Raw genomic sequence first — 22,394 nt, 5'->3', positions numbered from 1 at the left:
TCCTTCCAGTGAGAGCGGGCTTTTCAAAAATATATTTGATAGGGTCAGTCTTGGATATCAACCAGGTAGAATGACTCAACATGTATTGTCTTAGACGATGGGCAGCCCATGCCAATGCGCAACAAGTTCGCTCTAAAAACGAGTATCGCTGTTCACATTTCGTGAACTTCTTGCTCAGGTAGTATATGGCATGCTCTCTTTTTCCAGTTTCGTCATGTTGACCCAACACACAACCCATTGACTCATCGAGTACCGTCAAATACATAATGAGTGGCTTCCCCGGTTCGGGTGGGCGTAACACAAGAGGATCTTGTAGATATTGTTTAATTTTATAAAAAGCAGCCTAACAGTCTTCATCCACTCAACAACCTGGTTTTTATGCAATAGCTTGAATATTGGTTCACACGTGGCGGTCAACTGGGAGATGAACCTACCAATGTAGTTCAGTCTGCCCAAGAAACCCCGCACCTCTTTTTCTGTACTGGGAGCAGGCATTTCGATTATCGTACACATCTTGTCGGGATCGACTTCTATCCCCTTTTGACTGACAACAAAACCCAACAACTTTCCCGATTTCACACCGAATGTGCATTTAGCCGGGTTTAGTTTAAGTTTAAATTTCCTCAATCTCTCAAACAATTTCCTTAGGTTGAGGATGTGTTCTTCTTCTGACTCAGACTTGGCGATCATGTCATCTACATAAACCTCGATTTCTTTGTGCATCATATCATGAAAAAATGCCACCATGGCCCTTTGATAGGTTGCCCCAGCATTCTTAAGCCCGAAAGACATCACCTTATAGCAAAATGTTCCCCACAATGTGATAAACGTAGTCTTTTCCATATCTTCCGGTGCCATCTTAATCTGATTATATCCTGAGAAGCCATCCATAAACGAAAATAGTGAGAACTTGGCTGTATTATCCACTAATGTATCGATGTGCGGTAATGGGAAGTTGTCTTTTGGACTCGCACGGTTCAAATCTCGATAGTCAACGCACATCTGAACCTTCCCATCTTTCTTGGGCACTGGTACAACATTTGCCACCCATTGAGGGTATTTTGCCACATCTAAAAATCCAGCATCAAATTGCTTTTGCACTTCTTCTTTAATCTTTAATGACATTTATGGTTTCATCCTTCTTAGCTTTTGTCTAACTGGAGGACATTCCCGTTTGAGTGGAAGCTTATGTTGTACTATATCAGTATCTAAACCAGGCATATCATTGTACGACCAAGCGAACACATCCTTAAACTCCTTTAGCAACGCACACAATTCTTCTTTCACTTCTTTCTTCATACTCGTGCCAATTTTCACTTCTTTCTTTTCATCCCCCTCGCTCAGGTCAAGCACTTCAACATCTTCCTAATGGGGTTTTATATCCCTAGATTCTTGTTCCACTAATCTCATTAGTTCGGGGGAGGGTTCCGAATCACCTTCATAATCATCTTCCATGTTATTGACAGGGTGCTCGAAATTAGGGATATCGACATTGTTATTTTCAAAACATTCATTATCATATCTGCATTATTTGAGTTTATAAAAAAAGATAAATAAACAAACAACAGTGAAAAATGCAAACAAAGATAACAAAGGTAGCAAACACAAATTGATTATCACGCTGAGCATAAAGGAAAAGGTGTCATCCCGTTAAGTCATGAATCCTAAAGCTCTGGGTAAAGCAATAGGATAAATTAAAAATATTACATTTTAACCAAATTAAACATCACGGGTAGATCCAAAGTCTCCCAATTGTTGAGTAGTGCATTTGGAGCACAAGGCTGCACAAAGATCGAGCTTTCAGGTTCATCTTCATCTCTTACAGCTGCTATTTGACTAGTGTTGATCCATCCCGTGCTGCGGAAGCTATCTTTGATGTCGCAGATGCGAATCTTTCCTAACCCCAGTTCTTTTCCTTGGATTCGAGCCACACCACGCTCTCTCCTTTCTTCCGCCAGCCTCCTCTTATCCTCTCTAGTAGGCTTGTATCCAAGGCCATATTTATTCTTTTTCTCGGTGACTTCTAAAGGATACATCAATCTTTGCTCGTACTTGCCTAGCCCCTTTCCGTACTCATATCCCTCTTTCAACATGACCTTGGCCGTCATAAGGGAAGTACGCGACAAGTGTGGGTTCATTGGAAAGGGCTCCACATAGGCATTACCCACAATTTCCAAAGATTGGAAGGCTGTCTCGAGGGCTTCCTCTGCTGCTTCAATATAGCGAGAAGATGAAGGCCCACTTACTAAAATATCTTCCTCCCCTGAAACAATCACTAATTTGTCACCCATGACATATTTTAACTTTTGGTGCAAGGTTGAAGGTACCACGCCCGCTGAGTGAATCCAAGGACGACCCAACAAGCAGTTGTATGCTGGAAGGATGTCCATCACTTGGAAAGTTATTTGAAAGACACATGGCCCTATTTGGATTGGCAATTCTACCTCTCCCATTACTTCTCTTTTACTCCCATCGAAAGCTCTCACTATCATTGCGCTTGGTTTCATGTGAATACCTTCACACGGTCGCTTTCCCAATGTTGTTTTCGGCATTACATTCAGGGAAGATCCATTGTCGATCAATACACATGCTATGACATGATCCAAGCATTTTACAGAGACATGGAGGGCCTTGTTGTGTCCCCTCCCTTCAGTAGGTATCTCCTCATCGGTAAACGTGAGGTAATTGTTAGCAGTGATATTGTTAACAATTCTCTTAAAACTGTCCAGAGAAATATTTTGCTCCACATGCGCTCCATTGAGTATCTTCATTAACAACTTTCTATGAGAGGTTGAATGCATGAGTAGTTCTAAAAGTGAGATTCGAGCAGGCAGGCGATTCAACTGTTCGACCACTTTATACTCGCTTTGTTGTATGAACTTCAAGAACTCGCAAGCCTCCTCATCAGATACTTCTTTCCCATCGTCTTTTCTTAGACCTTCGTCGGTTTGGATGGTCTTCCCTTTCAAGAGTTCCTTAGCCTTTTTGGTATTCACTGATTCACTATTGCCAACTCCATCTTTCACCAAGTTTGGAGGCGTAAAGATTCGACCACTCCTCGTAATTCCACCGATGCCTGATATATTTTTCACCGCTGACTCACCACTGATAGGTTGACCACCTACCCTTTATTCCTCACCCAACATATATGCACCATATTTTCATGGGACAACTTTCTCACTTTTGTAGGGAAATGGGGAGGGTGCTTGGATAATAATAGATTGCCTTTCTTGAATTGTCGGGGTAGAGGTGGATCTAGTGAAATGAATCACCAATGGCTCTAGCAAAGTCACACCTGGTTCCGCACCATCTTGCGCAAATACTTCTTCCTCCATGTCCCCGTGACATACTTGCACAAAGTTTTTGTCTATAAGATTTTGTAGAACATCCTCGAACTCGGTGCATTCATCGATAGAATGTTTAGCACTCGGATGGAATCCACGCTTTTCACTCAGGTTATATTCCCCTTTTAACAAACCCAATTTTAATAGTGTCTCAAAAACAAACCGCTTGGAGCTTCGAATTTCATTCACATCCCTCACCAGTCGGTGTTTCTTAACCTCAATGGCATTTGTCGAAGGGTTCCCAAGACCAGAAAGGGGATTAGCCTCAACACTAGGTTTGTCTTCATGGAACTTTATCCATCCTGAGTTGATTAAAGCTTCCACCTTGTGTTTAAGGGACACACAATTCTCAATAGAGTGACCAACTCCCCCTCCGTGATAATCACATTTGGCATTTGGATCATAATTCTTGGGGAACAGAGGTTGCATAGGCTTCATCGGACAAATGGCCACCAAACGCTTTTGGAGGAGATGAGGCAACAATTCCGTATATGACATAGGAATAGGAGTGAAATGAACGAAGTTCCTCTCTTGATTCCTCCTTAGATTAGCGTTTTGTCCCGCGTTTTTGTTGAAATTCGAGTTAGGTTCGATTTTCCAAGCATTATTTGGAGCATGTTGTGGTTGATAAAGATTCGACGGTTGATAAAACCCTTGCTGCTGAGGTCGTGTTTGATGAATAGACACTGCATTGGCCACATAAGGAGGTTGGTTCAAGTGTGGTCGATAATTATGTGTAGGAGCCCGACTTTCCAACATAGGCACCACTGAGGCCGCCTGTACTTCCGCTTCTTTCTTCTTTTCGGGAATAAAATTGGGTTTTTTAGGAGTTGTAGTCGCGAATGGGCCATATGCAATCTTTCCACTTTTTAACCCGATTTTTATTCTTTCCCCTATGATAATAATACCAGCGAAATTGGAAGACACATTCCCCAGCACATGCTCATAAAATGGTGATTACAGCATGTTTACAAACGTCGCCACCATCTCCTTATCAAGTAGAGGTGGCTCAACCTGAGCAGCCAATTCTCTCCACCGTTGTGCATATTCCTTGAAGGACTCAGTATCCTTCTTGGCCATGTTTTGCAATTGCAGTCTATCTGGCGCACTATCTGTGTTGTATTTATACTGTTTCACAAAGGCGTCGACCAAATCCATCCAAGAATGGATTCAAGATGGCTCCAAGTGTGTATACCAATTCAATGCTACCCCCACCAGACTATCTTGGAAACAATGTATTAGCAATTTTTCATCATAGGCATAAGCAGTCATCTTTCTACCGTACATTGTCAGATGGCTTTTAGGGCATGTGGTGCCTGATACTTTTCAAATTCTGGGACCTTAAACTTGTGTGGTATCATCACACCAGGAACCAGGCTTAATCTTGCCACATCACCGAACCCATAGCTTCCACCACCCTCAATGGCACGAATCCTTTCCTCAAGAATTTCAAGCTTACTTTTAGCCCCATCAACAACAGTGGATATTGCTTGGACTGTAGCGTGTGGTGCAGCTTTAGTCGCAGCGTCTGCATCGATGAATGTTTTCGGAGGCTGGGGCGCCACAATCATCCTTGGTCATGTGAATGTGACTGTCTCATTCATCTCCGCTCCTGTCACGGGTGTTGAAGCTAACATCGGCCCTTGAGTACCGTTCGATAGCGTGTTGTTAGCTGCAGGAAAAGAGAAAGAAGTTTGTTCTGCATCTGAATATTCTCCAACTGGAGGAGTGTATCCCGGAGGCAGACCGTACATTGGGAACGGAACTGACGCGCCTAGAGGCATACCATAAGAATGAGCATTCTCCTCGACCCTAGCGGATGAGGCCTCCCCTGAAGCCTTCAGTGACTTCAAAGCCTCTAGGATTTGGCCCACTTGATCCTTCAGCTCGTTAATGTCAGCCTTCACAGCTTCATGGGCTTCTTCCCAATCTTCCATGCTTCTGTGGTTAGCTCGTGTGCGATAAGGGTGTCGTGGAAATTTTGCCATCGTATTTGATTTTGCTCTATTATTTCGTTAAATGAAATGAATTATGAAGAATGAAAAGAAAGAAAATGAATGCACAACATTTATTCTAGTAAGAAATTTTAAAGTTGTGATAGCCTTAAGGTAAATATATCATAGAAATTAACACGAAACTGATACAACCCAACCATTAACAAGTCTTCTACATTCATTAAACGAGAAAAGAAATAAAACCTATTCCATAACCCTGACTATCATGCTCTTCATCTCCCTCATCAACTTCTTGCAATGATTAAAGAAGGCTTCAATCTTCCTTGGCAGATTGAAGATCGGTAGTGCAGTCTCTGCATCAGCTAATAATCATGGGATTTCTTCAATTGCTCCGTTCGTCAAGGCAGCCAACTGTGAGAAACATCTCTTCCAATGTTCTATAGTCATTTCCTACTCGGCTGTGTACTCATTCATCCGACTGATCACCTCTCGATGTTCCTTTTCCAATTCAGCTCTATGCCAACGCTCCTCGTCCATCTTCACCTCATAGGTCGATACCACCTTCCTCATTTGTCGTTCAACCTCACTGATTCTCATTTGGGCATTGTGCAACCGTCTCAGTGCTTCGGTTTTCTCTCTCTTAAATTCCTCACACAACTGATCCTTTGGCTCTTAGATGCTGCTGCTGCATCTCTCTCTCTGTCCCTTGACTTTAATGCGGTGCTTGCTGCGACCAAATCTTGTTTCACTTTGAAAGCATGATCTCGTTCTTCTCTTTGTTGCCTAAGAATCCCTTCATACGCCTTTGTCATTTCCTCATTATCACGCCTCAGATCCACATACTCATGTCGGAGACTTTGAAGCTCGTTAATTAATTTGGCATTTTTTAGTTTCATCTTCTCGATCTCTCCTTTTAGCCCCTTCACCTCCTCAGACTCAACAGGTTCCAATCGCTCCGGAGTAGGAGAGTCTGATTTGAAGGGTAACTTGATCACATTAACCCTTTCCAGAATCCATCGTCGGTAAAATATCTTCCCGTCTATTACCCATGGCCTTGGGTCTTTTTCTGCGCACAGAACCTCACCCCAGGCACTCCTAACTCGTCGAAGAGATTCTAGAGTCGGAGAGCTCTTAATTGGACACCCAAACTGTCGTTGAGCCAGAACAGGGTTATAATTCACACAACTTCTGGTGCCTATCAGAGGGACGTTAGGGAAGTCCCCACAAGAAATGACATGCGACTTGGGCAGCCCAGGGACACACCATCTAATCTTTCCCCCATTCAAACCTGCACAGAATTGGGCCCATTCCTTCGCCCCTCGAATTTCAACGCCACCATGTGGCAACTCCCCAATCTAACATTCAACATTTACTGTACCCAAGCGGACTCGGGATATAAACCATACATACAATATAGGTACACAGCATAACATCTTCTTCCTCTTGAGTGCGTAGCACAAATTCAAACCCCCGTACACATCAGCTAGAACCACAGTGACTGGGCTTTCCGAATGAATCTTGTAAGCGACAAACACATTGATGGCCGGTTGATAAACAAAATTCTCCATGTTAGGGAAGAGCATGACTCCATATAGCGTGAGAGCCAACACATCCATGAACGTCTCCCCTATCTCTTTCTCAGCCAAACGACGCAAGTGCCCTTCTAAATACCCTTGGGGGATCCCCTTCGAGTTGCCCTTGGAGGCCATTTTACTCTCTAGCTCAGCAGGGTGTACCTTCAAGATTCCTGCCAACGTAGAGATAGATGCTCGTTGCTCAAAATATCTGTAAGGGACTTAATCTTCCACCGACAAACCCAAAATCTGCTCGAACTCTTCTACTACTGGTGCCAACTGAAAATCCTGGAAGGTGAAACATCTGAGCGGCGAATCATAATATTGGGCCAAAGCGGTGACTGCCGATTCTTGGACTTCCACATTCAACAACCTCAATAAGTTCCCATGCCGCTTCTTGAAAGCTTTCTTCTGTATAGTCTTCATTTGTTGCACTATTTCCCTTAAACCATTCAGATTGCTATCTATAACCTTGATCGGTAACTTCTTCTTCAAGGCATCCGACCCTAAATTTCCTCCGAGTTGAAATCCCATGTTAATTTCTTTTGTTTCCTTTTTTTTTTCACAAACTCAATCACAGCCTTAAAATTTCTGACCTAGAATCACAAGAAATGTTATGGCATGGCATGACAAAATACATGTTATGCATGAAGAAATAATCAAAATGCATGTATGATCATGCCGCGAAAGAATGTACAGACACATGACTTCATTGCTAATTCAAATAAAGCGAGAAAAATAAGATGAGAATTAAGGTAATGCACACGTCTCCCCTTGTGCCTTATCAGAGGTTCGACGCCTAATGGTCCTAAGGTAAAATACATGCGCTCGCCAGGATAGTTCCTTAATACTTAAGGATCAAGGTCACTAGAGTTATGGTCCACTTCTTGGCATTTCCCACAACAGTTGGTAGACAACAAGATGTGGGAGTACCAACGAAGTAAACAAACTCTAGCTGGGGTTCTCACAATGACCACTTGGGAAGTTCATCCACTGTGGCATTACTACACAATCCCCTCTAACTCTAAGTTACACAGACCCGAGTATAGGGCCCCGCTCATGATATGCACAAAGTGTGTGTGGAGGGAGAATGATGCATACCATAACCCCCACCTGCAAAACAACTAGAAAACTTCCCAAGCAGATATATAACAAAATATGCAAAACAATTTACACACAATCATTCCAAGAGGCAGATATAAACAAATTAAAATAGAGACAAGAATATACAAATAAAAATAGACAAAAAAAATAAAATAAATAAATAAAAGAAAGGGGAGAAAAAAAAAGAAAAAATAAATAAATAAATGAAATAAAAGAAAATAAAAAAAAGAAAGAAAAAGGGAAAACCACATTCAGTCCGCATATCTAATTAAATGGCTTGACTCTCTAGCTTCCCCAGTGGAGTCGCCAGTTGTCGCAACCAGAATCGCGACGGTAAGGCGAACCAAAAAAGAAAACGAGTTTAAAAAGAGATTGGAGTCGGCACCATAGTTATTTTGGAAAACTATGGAAAACCATAAAATAAAGAAAGTCTGCGAAAAACCAAATTTTGGATCCGGGAGTCGGTTACGCGTAGGGAAGGTGTTAGCACCCTACGCGCCTGCCCAAGGGCGGTACCTTTAATTAAAAATGCAAAGTCGATGTGGTTTTCAAAATGTTAATTTTCCCCCAAAAGAAATAATAAGACAAACATACTAAAAAGAAACAAAATATTTTTTTAATTTTTTGGGCCCGACAAGGATTGACCTTGGTCCTACGTATTCTCATTAAAGATGAGAAATCAGGGTTACGTAGTTCTTTAAAAAGATGTCTTGTTTAAAAACGTTGATTTTTTTATATTTTGAAATTTTATATATTTTTGGTGTTTTTTGAATTGTTTGAAAACATGTGTCATACGATGCGAGCGATCGGACAGACACTAAAAGAGAAAGAAAAACTATTTTTCTATTTTTGAAAATGAGTGTCACACGGTGCGGGCGACCGGACAGACACAATAAAGCAAAAAGAACATTTTTCATTTTTTATATTTTTTTTCTATTTTTTTTTTGCAATTTTTTATAATTTTCAAATATTTTGTTTTTTCATAAATAAAAAGAAAAGAAAAGAAATAAAATAAATAAATAAAAGATAAATAAAATAAATAAATAAAATAAATAAATAAAATAAATAAATAAATAAAATAAGTAAATAAAAAAAACAATTTAATTAAAGGATGAAAGTAGAAAACAAAATATGAGAGTACATGAGTAATTAGTGAGAGGTACATGAAGTAAATGAGGTGTGTTTATTAAGGGTGGTGGTAGTAAATTATAGAACAAGCCCACAATAGGAGTAAAATAAAGTGACTGTGGGAGTTAGTAAACTTAGGGGTGCAGAGAGTATATGGGACAGGCCCAACTGAAATACAAAGAAGGGGTGTAGGGATAAGAAGTGGGGGGTGCACGAAGAAAAGAAAATGAGGAGACATAACATAGCATATGGGGGTGGATGAGGTAAAAAGGGGATACGCGTGGTAACAGGGTTCAAGGCCTCCAGCCCCTTTTTATTTTTCAGAAAACCCTAACAGAAGCCAAAGCTTATTCCCCTCACCATGGCATCTCTTCTTCACCGGCGACGCCGTCACCCTTCACTCCCCTCTCACGCGAAATAGTCATACGGCCAACCAAGAACCAGCTGCCACGCGATCTCCGTCAGCCAAAGTCGTCGCCGGCCACGTCGTTCACCACTGGAGCTGTCACCGTCGACGCCGGAAGCCAACCCTTCTCTCCTTCTCTCTCGCGAGATCGACGCCCGCGCTCGGAGCCGCTGGGGTGCGTCTGCTCCTCACTCAGAAGCCAAGAACTGCCATACACGTGGTCGCTGCATCGCGTCACCGCCGTCGGAGACATCACCGGCGACATCCTATTCTTGGGGGCGTCGTCGTCGAGAACCCTGTAGTGCTCGACCTTTGCTTTCTCTTCGCATATCATCTCGAACAGCCTCTGTGCGACACCCAAGGTCGTTGCCGTTAGCACATCTTCCGTTTAAAGCTCTGAATCGCCGGCGGCGAGGGTTTCTACTCCTTTGCTCATCTCTCCGATATGATTGGATATGGATGATTGGGGTATATGAGGCTTAAGTGTTTGGCACTGGAATTTGGGTCTCTGTTCTTGTGGTTGGTTGTGAAAATGACAATGAAGGAATTTGGTGTTTATGTGTATTTGTGCAGGCGGAACGCGCAGGCGAAGGTGATGATGCCCGTTGGTGATCGTGTGGGATGGGCTGTTTTGGGTGAGTGGAGTGGAGAAAAACCGAGAACGAAAATGGCAGCTACGTGTGGGTGTGTTCCATAAAACATAACTGTTTATAGTGTTCTGTGTGTTTGGATTCTGGTTTGGCACTATGATGATGGTGAGGGTCGAAGGGTTCAGTCGAGGGTGATAATGGAGGATTCAAACAGTGATAATGTAGTAATGTATGCAGATTCAATGAACCAAATAAATGACACGCAAAATTCAATATATACAACTACATTTTATTCATTCTCAAGTACAACACAACAACATCAGTTTCATCTCAAACACTCAAGTATTCGGATGGAAAACTTACCTCTGGCAGTCCCTATTGTCAAACGAAAGTTCCCTGATGAAATGGCTCTCCTCTGTTGTTCTTACGCCCTGTAATGCAATCTATTCCAACCCCTATAGCATATGAATCTCCCCTTTTTATTATGTAACTATTTGCACCTTCCAATCTCAAAATTTGGGATAAGGCTGAGAGCAGATGTTGCTTCCTGCTCCTTCAGCCATCATGACCACGCCACAGGTCATTCCCAATACAAGTTCGGACTCTGTCACCTTAATGATGTAAGTTTGTAAGTTTACATGAGGGGGAGAAATAAAATATGTGATGAACAATATTGTATTAAAGAATACAAAATGTTGTACTCTTTTCCTTCACTAGGTTTTTTTATCCCAAAGGGTTTTTCCTAGTAAGATTTTAACAAGGCACATTCTTTTATCAATGGACACTTAAGGGGGAGTGTTATGAATTAATGATTGTCCATTGATTTGATACATTTACTATATGATTGATACTCATATGATTCATTACTCTTTATGTAAATATTTGTATTAACTACGTTGATTTGTTGATTTGTTTCCTTTATGGAGTACATTGTATATATAAATATGACTCTTCCTATCAATAATAATAGACATATGAGTTGCTCCCTATTCTCTATTCTCCATTGTTTCTTCTCTATTATCTATTATTTTCTCTATGGTATTCGCTTTATTTCATAACAATAATAATAATGTTTATGGTATAAGTATTAATGTCAATGCTAATAATAAGGTTAATGGTAACAAGGTTAATGGTAAAGATAATATTCTATAATTATATATGAAAATATACATCAACAACAAAACAAATAGAAATGACAAATAATTGAACTATAATCCCATACTAAATTAAATTAAGATGTGTCTAATTATAATGATAATAATAATAATAATATAATTATAATAATAATAATACCATTATAATAATATCCCGTAGTGATAAAAATAATAGTAATACAACAACTACATATATAAATAGGTACACATTTTTTGTGTCCTCTTTTGTTTTTACAATTTTATCCTCTTAATTATTATTTGTTAAATTTAAACAATTATTCATAATAAAAAATTATTTGTCAATCTTATCATTTTACTAATTTTAGTAACTAATTTTTTAATTCAAATAATTACACAAATATAGAGATAAAATGAACAAACAACAAATAAAAAAGGCAAGTAATTGAGATATGATCCCATAGTAAATCAATGTAAAATATGTGTCTAACTATAATAATAATAATAATAATAATGATAATAATAATAATAATAATAATAATAATACAATTACATATATAAAGAGATAAACTTCTTTGGTGTCTTTTTTGGTTTTTAAATTTTATCCTCTTAATTATTATATTTTAAATTTAAATAATTATTTATAATAAAAAATTATTTTTCAGTTTTATTATTTTACTAATTTTAGTAACTATTTTTTTGAATTGAAATAATTCTTCAAATGTAAAGATAAATGAACAACAAAATAAATAAAAAGCATAAATTGCCTTTTTTAGCATAAAGCATAATTCTCCACTTAGTCTTTCATACCATGAGCGAGGTGCTTGCTTAAGTCCATAGAGTGCCTTTTTTAGCTTATACACATGATCTGGAAACTCATAGTCTGTGAATCCAAGGGGCTGTGCCACATAGACTTCTTCCTTAATAAAGCCATTTAGGAAGGCACTCTTCACATCCATTTGGAAGAGCTTGAATTGTACTAAGGATGAAATGGCAAGGAGAATTCGGATGGCCTCAAGGATGAACACTGGTTCCTAGCAATGCAAGACGAGTTGGATCAATTCAAGAGAAATGATAGTTGTGTTGTTTGTGTTGTTTGGTGAATGTGCAGTTGTGTGGTTTGCGCTGCTTTCATGTGTTGTGCAGTAGTGTTGTTTCCTTTATGTGTTGTAGGCAGGCCCTCAATTGTTGATAGTATCACAGGACGAATTTTGGACATCATAAAAAAGGGGGAGATTGTTGGTAGGGGGAGCTACTTCACCTATAAATGACTTCACCTATAAATGAAGATGGTTTTGATGATGTCTACTTGGTTAAAATATCCCTGTTTTAGTTAGGTTGTGCATTAGGCTATTAGTATGAAACTATCAGATGTAAATTAGGCCTGCATTCAGTTGTAATTAACCATCACACTTTTGCTTGTGCAAACATGATTGATTAGCTGTTTAACTAATGGATTAATTGTGAGTACTGCACCAAGGTAGTGAAAACACATTCACGATAATCGATTAGGTAAACTCCTAATCCATTAATATCAGCAGAGAACTTAGTATAAAAACTGTTTTATCCTATTCTCAAGCCATTTAATCTCTCCCTTACGCTTGCTATTTGACTTTTGCAGTTTTGTAGCTTCCTTATGCAGTTCATTAAATACATCGAGCAGTTCATAGTAATTGTTTTCCTCATATTCATATGTGAAACTACTCACACGGCTTTTGGTTGATTCTGCTTTAGCCATCAGACACAGATTGTTTTCTTCTTTACTGCTGTCATCAGATTCACTAGATGTGCTAGAATCATTTTCTTCCCAGGCAATGTAAGCCTTCTTTTTCTTCAGGTGCTTCTCTGCCTCATTTTTCTCTTCTAGTTTCTGCTTCATCTTCAGCACAGGGCAGTCTGCCTTGATGTGCCCTGTCTTGCCACACTCATAACAGGTTTGAGTGCCAGATCTGGACTGCTTCTTGTTTCCTACATGACTGTTATTAGTTTTATTCTTATACTTCAGGAATTTTGAGAACTTTTTCACCATTAAGCTCAAGGCTTCACTGTCAGAGTTTCCATCATTGGAATCATCTGCAGAATCTGCTTTCTTCAGTTTTGCTACAGATTTTACAACACTCTTCAAGGCTATGATGTGCCTCTTTTCTTCATCTTCTTCTGCCTTGAGTCTTCCAAGCTCTAGTTCGTGTTCTCTCAGCTTCCCAAAGAGTGTAGCTATATTCATGCTAGTGAGGTCTTTGGATTCTGAAATAGCAGTGACTTTGGGTTGCCATGTCCTGTTTAAGCTCTTCAAGATCTTGATATTGAGTTCTTCTTTGTCAAAGTCTTGCCAAGGGCTAAGAGGTGATTTACTATATGTGTAAATCTCTTTTGTACTTCACATATGCTTTCCCCAGTCTTTATTCTAAACATTTCATACTCTTGAATGAGAGTATTTTTCCTTGCTTTTTTAACCTCATCCATGCCCTCATGGGTGACTTCCAAGACATCCTACATTTCTTTGGCTGATTCACACACCGAGACCCTGTAAAATTCATCCAATGTTAGTGCAGAAGATATAATATTCTTAGCTCTAACATCATAATGTGCCCTCTTATTCTCATCAGGGGTCCATTGTGAGAATTCTTTAGGAAAGGTCTCTACATCCACTATTTTAATTGGTTTAAAAGGTCCATTCACCACAGCATCCCATACCCCTTTGTCTACTGATTCAAGAAATATTTTCATTCTAATTTTCCAGAAAGGATAGTTTTCACTAGCAAACATAGGGGGCCTGTTAATGGATGCCTCTTCAGCAAAGGTTTGAGATGTATTAGACATATCAGGATCTTTCTAATCGATTAGCGTGCGATTAACCAGCTCTGGTGCCAATTGTTAATAACCATATCTGTCTAATAACCCAACCTAGGAAGGGATCTAAATTGATTAACGAGCCTTTCACTTGTTTAAGGTGAATCTTGAAAGAGTCTTTAAGTTTTAAAACCCAATTAATCAATTTTGCAGTTCTGTGTTAATGGACTATTTAAATCAATCAAGAAAGATTGTGAGAGAAGAGCAAGAAGCAAGACACAAACAATTTATACTGGTTCGATTCAAGATGAATCTACATCCAGTCTTCTCCTAAGTAACTCACTTAGGAGGATTCCACTAACACAAATAGGATCCAAGAATTACAAGAACACCTATATAATTCTAGACCCTAAATCTATGGTTCTTCAACTTCTTCTCTCTCTCTCTCTTTCTCACTCTCACACATTCAAACTCTTCAGCTTCTTCTCTGTTTTTCATTTTTTCTCTCTCTTTCCCATGTGCAGAAAACACCATGGCTTTCACATATTCTTCATCTTCAGATCTCTTAGTATTTTTTTTTCGATTCTTCATCTCAATGTTTTTCAGATCTCTGTTATTTTTTTGTTTTATGTTTGTTTTTTAATTTTGTTCAGATGAATCAATTGAGTAGAATATTTGTCACGACCAAATTTCCTTTTTTTAACCAGATTTCTTTTTTTTTTTCAGGGTTCTCAAGCAAACAATTGATCTTATTCTTATATTTTTTCCCAGATTTCGTTTATTTTTTCAGCTTTCTCAATCAAACATTTCATCTTATTCTTATATTTTCTTTGATGTAAGTGATTTCTGCGTTGATGCTATCTTTTTTTTTTTTACAGACTTCAAATGAAGATGAACAAAACATGCAAGAGTCTTAAAGACAAAAAATCTTTCAGTATTCTTCTCTGTCTTCTAATTTTTCTCTCTCTTTCTTTGTTTTGGAATTTTTTTCAGATGAATGAACTGAGTAGAACATTGGTCGCGACCAGATTTCGTGTTTTTACCTAGATATCATTTTTTTTCAGCTTTCTCAAGCAAACAGTTCATATTCTTCTTATATCTCGATGGATGTAAGTGATTTCTACGTTGATGATATCTTTTTTTTACAGGCTTCAAATGAAGATGAACAAAACATGCAAGAGTCTTAAAGACCAAAAATCTTTTAGTATTTTTCGCTGCAGATCTCTTTGTTTGTTCTTGATGATTTTCAAGTGCTGTTTTTCTGTGAGTTCTTCTTATTTTGGTTGGGTGAATGTTTTCAGATCTACTTTTCTTTGTTGACCAAATGTGTTAGATCGAGGTTTTTGTCTCAAATCTACCGTTGGATGGATTTGTTCTTCTCAGATCTACTGTTGGATGGATTTGTTTTTCTCAGATCTACTTTTCTTTTGGTTCATTTTTTCCTCTTATATTCTTGAGCACCTTCACGAGACTTAAAAATAGGTAATCACTTCTCATTTTTGTTGTTCTTCTACCTTATTGTGTTTCTTTCTATTATTTTTTTGTTTGATGCATATTTTTCTCTGATATCTACTTATTTTTGTTTTATTTTTTTGTTGGATCAATGTTTTCCTTTCAGATCTACTTTTCTTTTGATACGAGATTTGGTGGATTTAGGTTTTTCTTTCAGATCTATTTCTCTTTTGAATGGTTTATTTGCTCTCAGATTTCTTTTTCCATGTATATTGTTCGATGAATTTTTCTTCTTCTCAGATCTACCTTTCTTTTGGTTGATGTTTTTCTCTGAGAGCCTTGAGCAACTTGACGAATACAAAAAAGGTAACAAAAATTCTGTTTTTTTTTTTCGTTCTTCTACCATCTTCTCGTATCTACTTTGTTTTCTATTATTATTTTTTTCATGGATATTTTTTTGTAATATCTATTTTTTTTTTTGGTGAATTTTTTCACATTTTCTTTTCTTTGTTGACAAAATGTGTTGGGTCAAGATTTTTTTCTCAGATCTACTGTTGGATGGATTTGTTCTTCTCAAATATACTTTTTTTTGTTGATGTTTTCCTCTGAGATTTTTGAGGACCTTCACCGTACTAAAAGTAAGGTAACAACTTCTAATTTTTGTCGTTCTTCTACCATCTTCTCAGATCTTATTTTTTTTCTATTATTTTTCTTTTTTATGGATATTTTTGTCTGAGATCTACTTATTTTTGTTTTATTTTTTTGTTGGATAAATGTTTTGTTTTCAAATCTACTTTACTTTGTTGCATTTATCTGTTTGATTGGTGTTTTTTTCTCAGATTTACTTTGTTGTTCGTATTTTCGTTCTTCTACATAGTAAATGTTGAATCTTTTAATCTTTCACTCTTTGACCACGACAATAAAGGTACGTAAGTTTCATAGTTTGGCTGATATTCTCTTCTTCTCTAAGATCTGATTGTTTGTTTTTCTAAGTTTTTATTCTTCAGTTTTGATTTAAATTTTTAATTTTTCAACATATTTTTAAATCTGGTGGATCGTTCATCTGTTTGAGACTACTTATTATCATTGAAGGTAATTAATTATAACTAAATGTACCTTTTGTATATTTAATAAGTTTAAATGTAATTATTTAATTCTTCATTTTTCATTTCTTTAATAATATTGAATTTATTTTACATTTATAATTATATATTTGCTACATTGTCTTTACCAAATCTTGCAAACATATAGATATATCAATGCACACTCACTACACCAAGTTTACTAGCTGCAAAGTTTAAAGGTTTCATTACATTTCATTCACAAGAAAAGGTATGTATTTGACTATAATAATCTTTTTTGGTCAAATAAGTACTTTGATTTTTTTTCCTTAAGCATTATCGAAGATACTTTAAAATTGAAATTAAAGTATAAAGTATTTTTTTATGACTGATTCAAATACATGGATTGTTGAAAAACTTCTTTTTTTTTTATGTTTTAGGTAACTTTTGCATCTTCCAAAGCATACTCAAGTGTGAAAAGATAACAACAAATTTCTTCTCGCACACCTTTTGGCTGCAGCATGCAAAAGTTAATCATTTCCAAAACATTCAATGCTCTCTCGTGGTCTTCTCACACCAATTTTTTATTATTTAGGATTATTATTTTATGAGTTGTATTTTGCTATTTTAATTTTAATATAAGAAATATAATTATTAATATTTGACATTTGTTATTTACTATTTAATAATAATGTATAATAATATATTACATGATTCAATTTAACTTAATTTAATTCAATTATATGTAAACACTTTTTTTGGATGCAATAATGATATATGCAAAGTAATAATATATGCAATAGAGATGTATATCCGAAATAATGTTCAATCTTTTAGAATCCTACAGAACATTTGAGATTAGGAATTATCACTAAAAATAGCGTAAAGTAAATATTTTTCAATACCAAAAAGACATACTTATTTTTTTCAATGATATTTTTTGTATACTAATAACCATAATAATAATAGTAACGATTAATAACAATAATAAGAATAACCAATAGTACTGATAACAGACATTTTAAGATTAACAAATAAACATATATTTATACTTATTAATGTCATTGGTGATTGAAGATTTATTTTTATTATATAATCAGTTAATCTTTATTATATAATTATTTAAATATAAATATTGAGCTTCAAATTTGTTTGACTTATATAGTGATATTTATTTCTTTAATTAATTTTGGCAAAATTCAAAACTCAGTGTTTAATAGTTTAATAAACTAAAAAGTTTGACTTTAGGATTTGAAATTAGCATTTTGTATTATAGGGTGACATTTTAATCTTTTATTTATTTTTATTTAGGCATTTTTATTTTATTTTATTTATTAAAATTATTAATTGAATTTGTATTTCAATAATTTAAAAGTCCAATTTCAATTTATATTGGTAACTGAAAAGTCCAACTACATGTCAAACCCTCACATCTTGGTAAGTGTAGTCCGCATTTAATTGTTATGTTAACTCATTCCTTCTTCATGCTTTGGAGGAAGGCATAGATTTTTTTTTTCTTTTTCAAAGTTGAGTGTAACGAAATTAGCATCTACATCAAAGTTCTTTATAATAAGTTGTAATTGGAAAATGTGATATTTTTTTCTTTAATTTTCCAGATTATGAAAATATGGGTTTGAAATACTTTGCTTAATGATTAATGCTCAAACATTGTTAATGAAAGTAATATAATGAAAATTAATTAATATTTGAGACTTTAATTTTATTCTCACCAAGCATTAATTCACACAACATTAATTGTCACTAGAAGTAATTCATTTTTTATGGTGTTAATGCATTGAAGCATATCAACGGGCAAATCCACAATAAACAAGAAAATTTTGCGTATTTATAATGCATTATTATTATTTATTATGAAGACCAACAATTTTGTGGGACCAAATGTCTATTTTGAGATTCTCAAATCGTAAAGTTTGTTATCAAAGTGCCAATGAAAAAGTTTTCACATTGTAAAACTTCTTTGTTTTAGCACTAGAATGCAATCAACAATAAAATTTTTCTTTCTACAAAATATTTGCATTGGATGGACATCCCTAAAATAATAAAATTTATTATTTTTGGTAAATCTATCATCTTAGCATTTGTTTTTTTATCTTTCACAAATCCACAAATACATAATGTGCCATTTTCGTTGTATTGTTGTCTTTCAACATTTCTTCTTCCTCATTTCGTGTAAGATCCAAAATACTATATGCGACAATGATGTTAGTAAAAGTTTAGTTGATGTTGCCAACTTTCAAAATAAAAAATCAAGTTTCAATGATGTTATCCAATTTTCCTTCTAGCTAAGTAATAGAAACCTACTTTGCATCTTCAAAAAAGCCATAAAAATAATTCTTGCATAATTTCAACTATCTTCTTCAATAGTAAAGATCTACTTTCTATCTTCTCAAAAAAATTAATTCAGCATACCAACACCATTACTACAAAGTTTTTCTTTTTCCAAGACTACTCTCACCAACTTTTCACCTTCCTTTTCCAACACTTATCTTCTCACTCATCAAAGTCAATTTTTTGTCTTCTAACACTTAACTTTTCATCTTCTTCTTTGAACAAAGCAATTAATATTTTGGGTTTTGGTGTCATAATGCACTACAAACACACATCTTCCAATTATGTGAGTATCAATTATCAACATGAGCAATTATGCTTTGTGGGACTCAATGCAGTGCCAAATACTGATATGTCCCCAAGTTTGAAGTTTTAATTGAATTTGTCTTTTAAATTTAGGTGACTTCCTCAAGAAGTTTTGTAAAGTTGTCATAATTACTTAGTACTTCAAATCACCATGACTTTATTTTATCTTTATATATAACATCATTACTTTATTTTATTTTTATTCTTAATTTAATTTTCTTATTCAAATATTTAGCTACTTTCTTCAAAAAGCTTTGGTAAAGTTTTTAAAGTGACCTTGGCATTCTTACTTTTAATCTTCCACAAATATGTTTTCTTCATTATTTTATTGGACGAAAATAATGGAATTTCATCTCACTATTTTACTGGAAGAAGGTATGAAATTCATCTCTGAACAAAATATACATTGATACCAATGTTTACTTTTCTTTGACAAATAAAGTCCCATTTTGGTTGTACTATTTATGTTCAACAAAAGTACTCATTTTGCATGGTAACCAAAAAGATTTTAAATTAAGAGCATTCCGAAGCGAAGTAGGTTTTACCATTATGTCAAATAGTTGATGTAGTATTATTATTTTATTATTATATAATGTATATATTTAATAAAGGTTTTGGAAACTGAAACGATAGTTTTGTTTAATTAATTTCACTAGAAAAAAATTTCCTTTTTGATTGTTAACAATGAGGTATCCTTAATGGTATGTGAAAGAAATTCTATAGGAGAATTTACAATTATTTTTGTTTCCTATTTTTGTTATAATTTTGTTTCATTTCATTATTTCTTATAAAAAAATAACTTTTCTCTACATTTTTTTGTTATATATTCAAAGATATGGACTTCAAAAGCATAAAGAAATTTACAAAAAAAAAATGAATAATTATGATTTTAAGCCAACAAATATTTTGTGGCGAGATCTTGGGAGAAATTTTTTCTTTGGGTGAAATATAGCTACATTCAAGCAACAACTAAGGTAGTTCTCGAAAATTTTAAACAAAAAATTAAATTTATATTAAATTAAATTTAAAAAATACATTAATAGTTATTTTTTTATGACTTCATATGTGTATTTTTTTGACATCAAATAAATTTTTAGAAAATTTAGAATTTCTATCTGTTTCTTTTCTGAAAAAATTAATTTTTATTATATTAGGTTCTTAAAAACAAATATTCAAATTTTTTTTTTTACATAAAGAAAGCTATAAGTTAATTATTGTATTAAAATTCTTATTATTTATGATATTTTTTAGGAAATCGATCTAAACTTCTACATTAATTTATAATTTTTTTAATATTTTATCGTATATATTTTTTTGTATTCATGTTTTATTTTTTTATATTTAAATTTTATTGTTACGTTATTATGAGTTTGGAATTTTTATATTATTTTTCGTAAACAAAGATATTATAAATATGTTTTTTTTCTATATAAGATTATTCAATTGCATATTTTAAATATATTGTATTTACATATATTGTATAAATATCAGTTTTCTTTATTTTATATATTTAAAAAATACATCTAATTAAATCTATGTGATTTTTTTTATTACAACTTATTATATAGCTAAAATTAAGGAGGCCAAATTTATTGTTTCACTTGACGTACCGTGTATAATATTTTTTTAATACTTAAATCAAATACATACTTAGACATGTAAAAAAATTCATCTAAAAATTATTAAATTTAAAAAAATTAGGTTTACAATCATTCTTACTATTCCGCCAACAATCATTCTATTTATAATAAGACCAATTCTTCTACCACTACCAACATTCATGAAACAAACCAATAGATCCAAATCGATTAAAAAAATAATTATAAAATAAAAAAAAAATATTATAAATGGGTTACTGGAAACTCAACTGATCAAATCATGCAACCCAGATGAAAATCGACTTATCTTATCCGTATTAGTAAGGAGACAAAATTTTAGATTTTTTAAAACTATAACGCCTGGATGAACACTTCTTTCTCAAAGACATCTGATGAATTCTATATATATGAAAAAAAAGAACTCTAGAAGAAAAAAAAGGTACAAAGTAAATATTTTTCCAAATATAGTAATAATTATATTAAATATAACTTTAAAAGACAGAGTTTTCAATATAATTTATGTTTATAATTTCAGTTCAGTATTAATTGGTATATTATATTATTAATAATATAATTCATTATTATATTTAATATTACTATAAAAATAATATTATCTATTTTTAATTAATTTGTTATAAAAATAACTGCAATTAATTATTTAATTTTTTCATATTATTAAACTTTTTATTAAATATTCTATTTATAACTATACATAATTATCTATTTAAATAAAATTATATAAAGAAATTAATTATATTGAAATAATAATAATTATTTGTATTATTATTAGTATTTTATTAAAATTAGTAGTTATTATATATATATATATATATATATATATATATATATATATATATATATATATATATATATATATATATATATATATATATGATGGGGATAGCTAATGATGTACATCCTCCACTTGTTCAAAATATCATTTTTCAAACTATTCTAAAGCTCTTTTATCTTCTAACATAAGGACACATGATCATAAATATTTTTTATTATAATATTTTTGTTTTTAATAAATCAATAATAGCAAATTGTTAAAAAAATGAGAAAATTATTTTTTTATTTTATTCCTTCTCTTAAATTAATTAAGTTTCAAACTCAATATTTTAAATTAACTATTTTATATTACCTTTTTCCATTATTTTAATTTTAATTTATTTTTACTTTACATTTTAAAAAACAAAAAATAATCAGAAAAATCCTAAACTGTTCAATTTGAGAAAATAAGTTCTAATGAATCTATTGTTAAAAAAATATAATAGACTTTTGTTGATTTTTTCTAAATTTGTGAACCTCCAAATGTTATTCACGAAATCTGACCCTACTCATTTTTCACAAGTAAATGCGTGACGGAGACAACATATATCGATTCGTCAAGGGGTATTGGGGCTTTTAGTAATTTAAGTGATTTAAACTCAAACCCGCTTATCACGGAATACAATTATTATGAATTATACTCCATCAGATCTTGTAATGCACACAAAATATTTCAGATGTAATCAACCAAATATGTGAAGTTTTACAATATTTTTCATAAAATATAGGAAAAAAAGTGTATATTTAATTTAGGCACAAAACACAATTTTTGAAAATAATTTAAAGACGAAAAA

At 34.0% G+C, this 22,394-nt stretch overlaps 1 protein-coding gene and 1 long non-coding RNA gene across 2 annotated transcripts; one reads left to right on the top strand and one right to left on the bottom strand.

Annotated features, from left to right (window-relative positions):
- Positions 1-1,365: 1,365 nt before the first annotated feature.
- Positions 1,366-4,502, bottom strand: LOC146882159 (uncharacterized). Its single transcript, XM_085667301.1, has 4 exons — positions 4,306-4,502; positions 3,226-4,209; positions 1,708-3,126; positions 1,366-1,522 (listed from the first exon to the last, which is right to left on the bottom strand). The coding sequence occupies exons 1-4, from the start codon at positions 4,500-4,502 to the stop codon at positions 1,366-1,368; spliced, it is 2,757 nt and encodes a 918-aa protein (XP_085523427.1).
- Positions 4,503-9,374: 4,872 nt separating this feature from the next.
- Positions 9,375-10,564, top strand: LOC146882158 (uncharacterized). Its single transcript, XR_014985198.1, has 2 exons — positions 9,375-9,979; positions 10,085-10,564. It is a non-coding gene; the product is annotated as an uncharacterized LOC146882158 (long non-coding RNA).
- The last annotated feature ends 11,830 nt before the right edge of the window (positions 10,565-22,394 follow it).

The sequence above is a fragment of the Vigna unguiculata genome, chromosome 10 (assembly GCF_037176805.1).
Source record: "Vigna unguiculata cultivar grain cowpea cultivar isolate G323 ecotype 2 chromosome 10, ASM3717680v1, whole genome shotgun sequence".
In the NCBI taxonomy this organism is placed as follows: Eukaryota; Viridiplantae; Streptophyta; class Magnoliopsida; order Fabales; family Fabaceae; genus Vigna; species Vigna unguiculata.
Note: the sequence above shows the minus strand (reverse complement) of the source record. Positions and strands in the feature narration are given on the sequence as shown.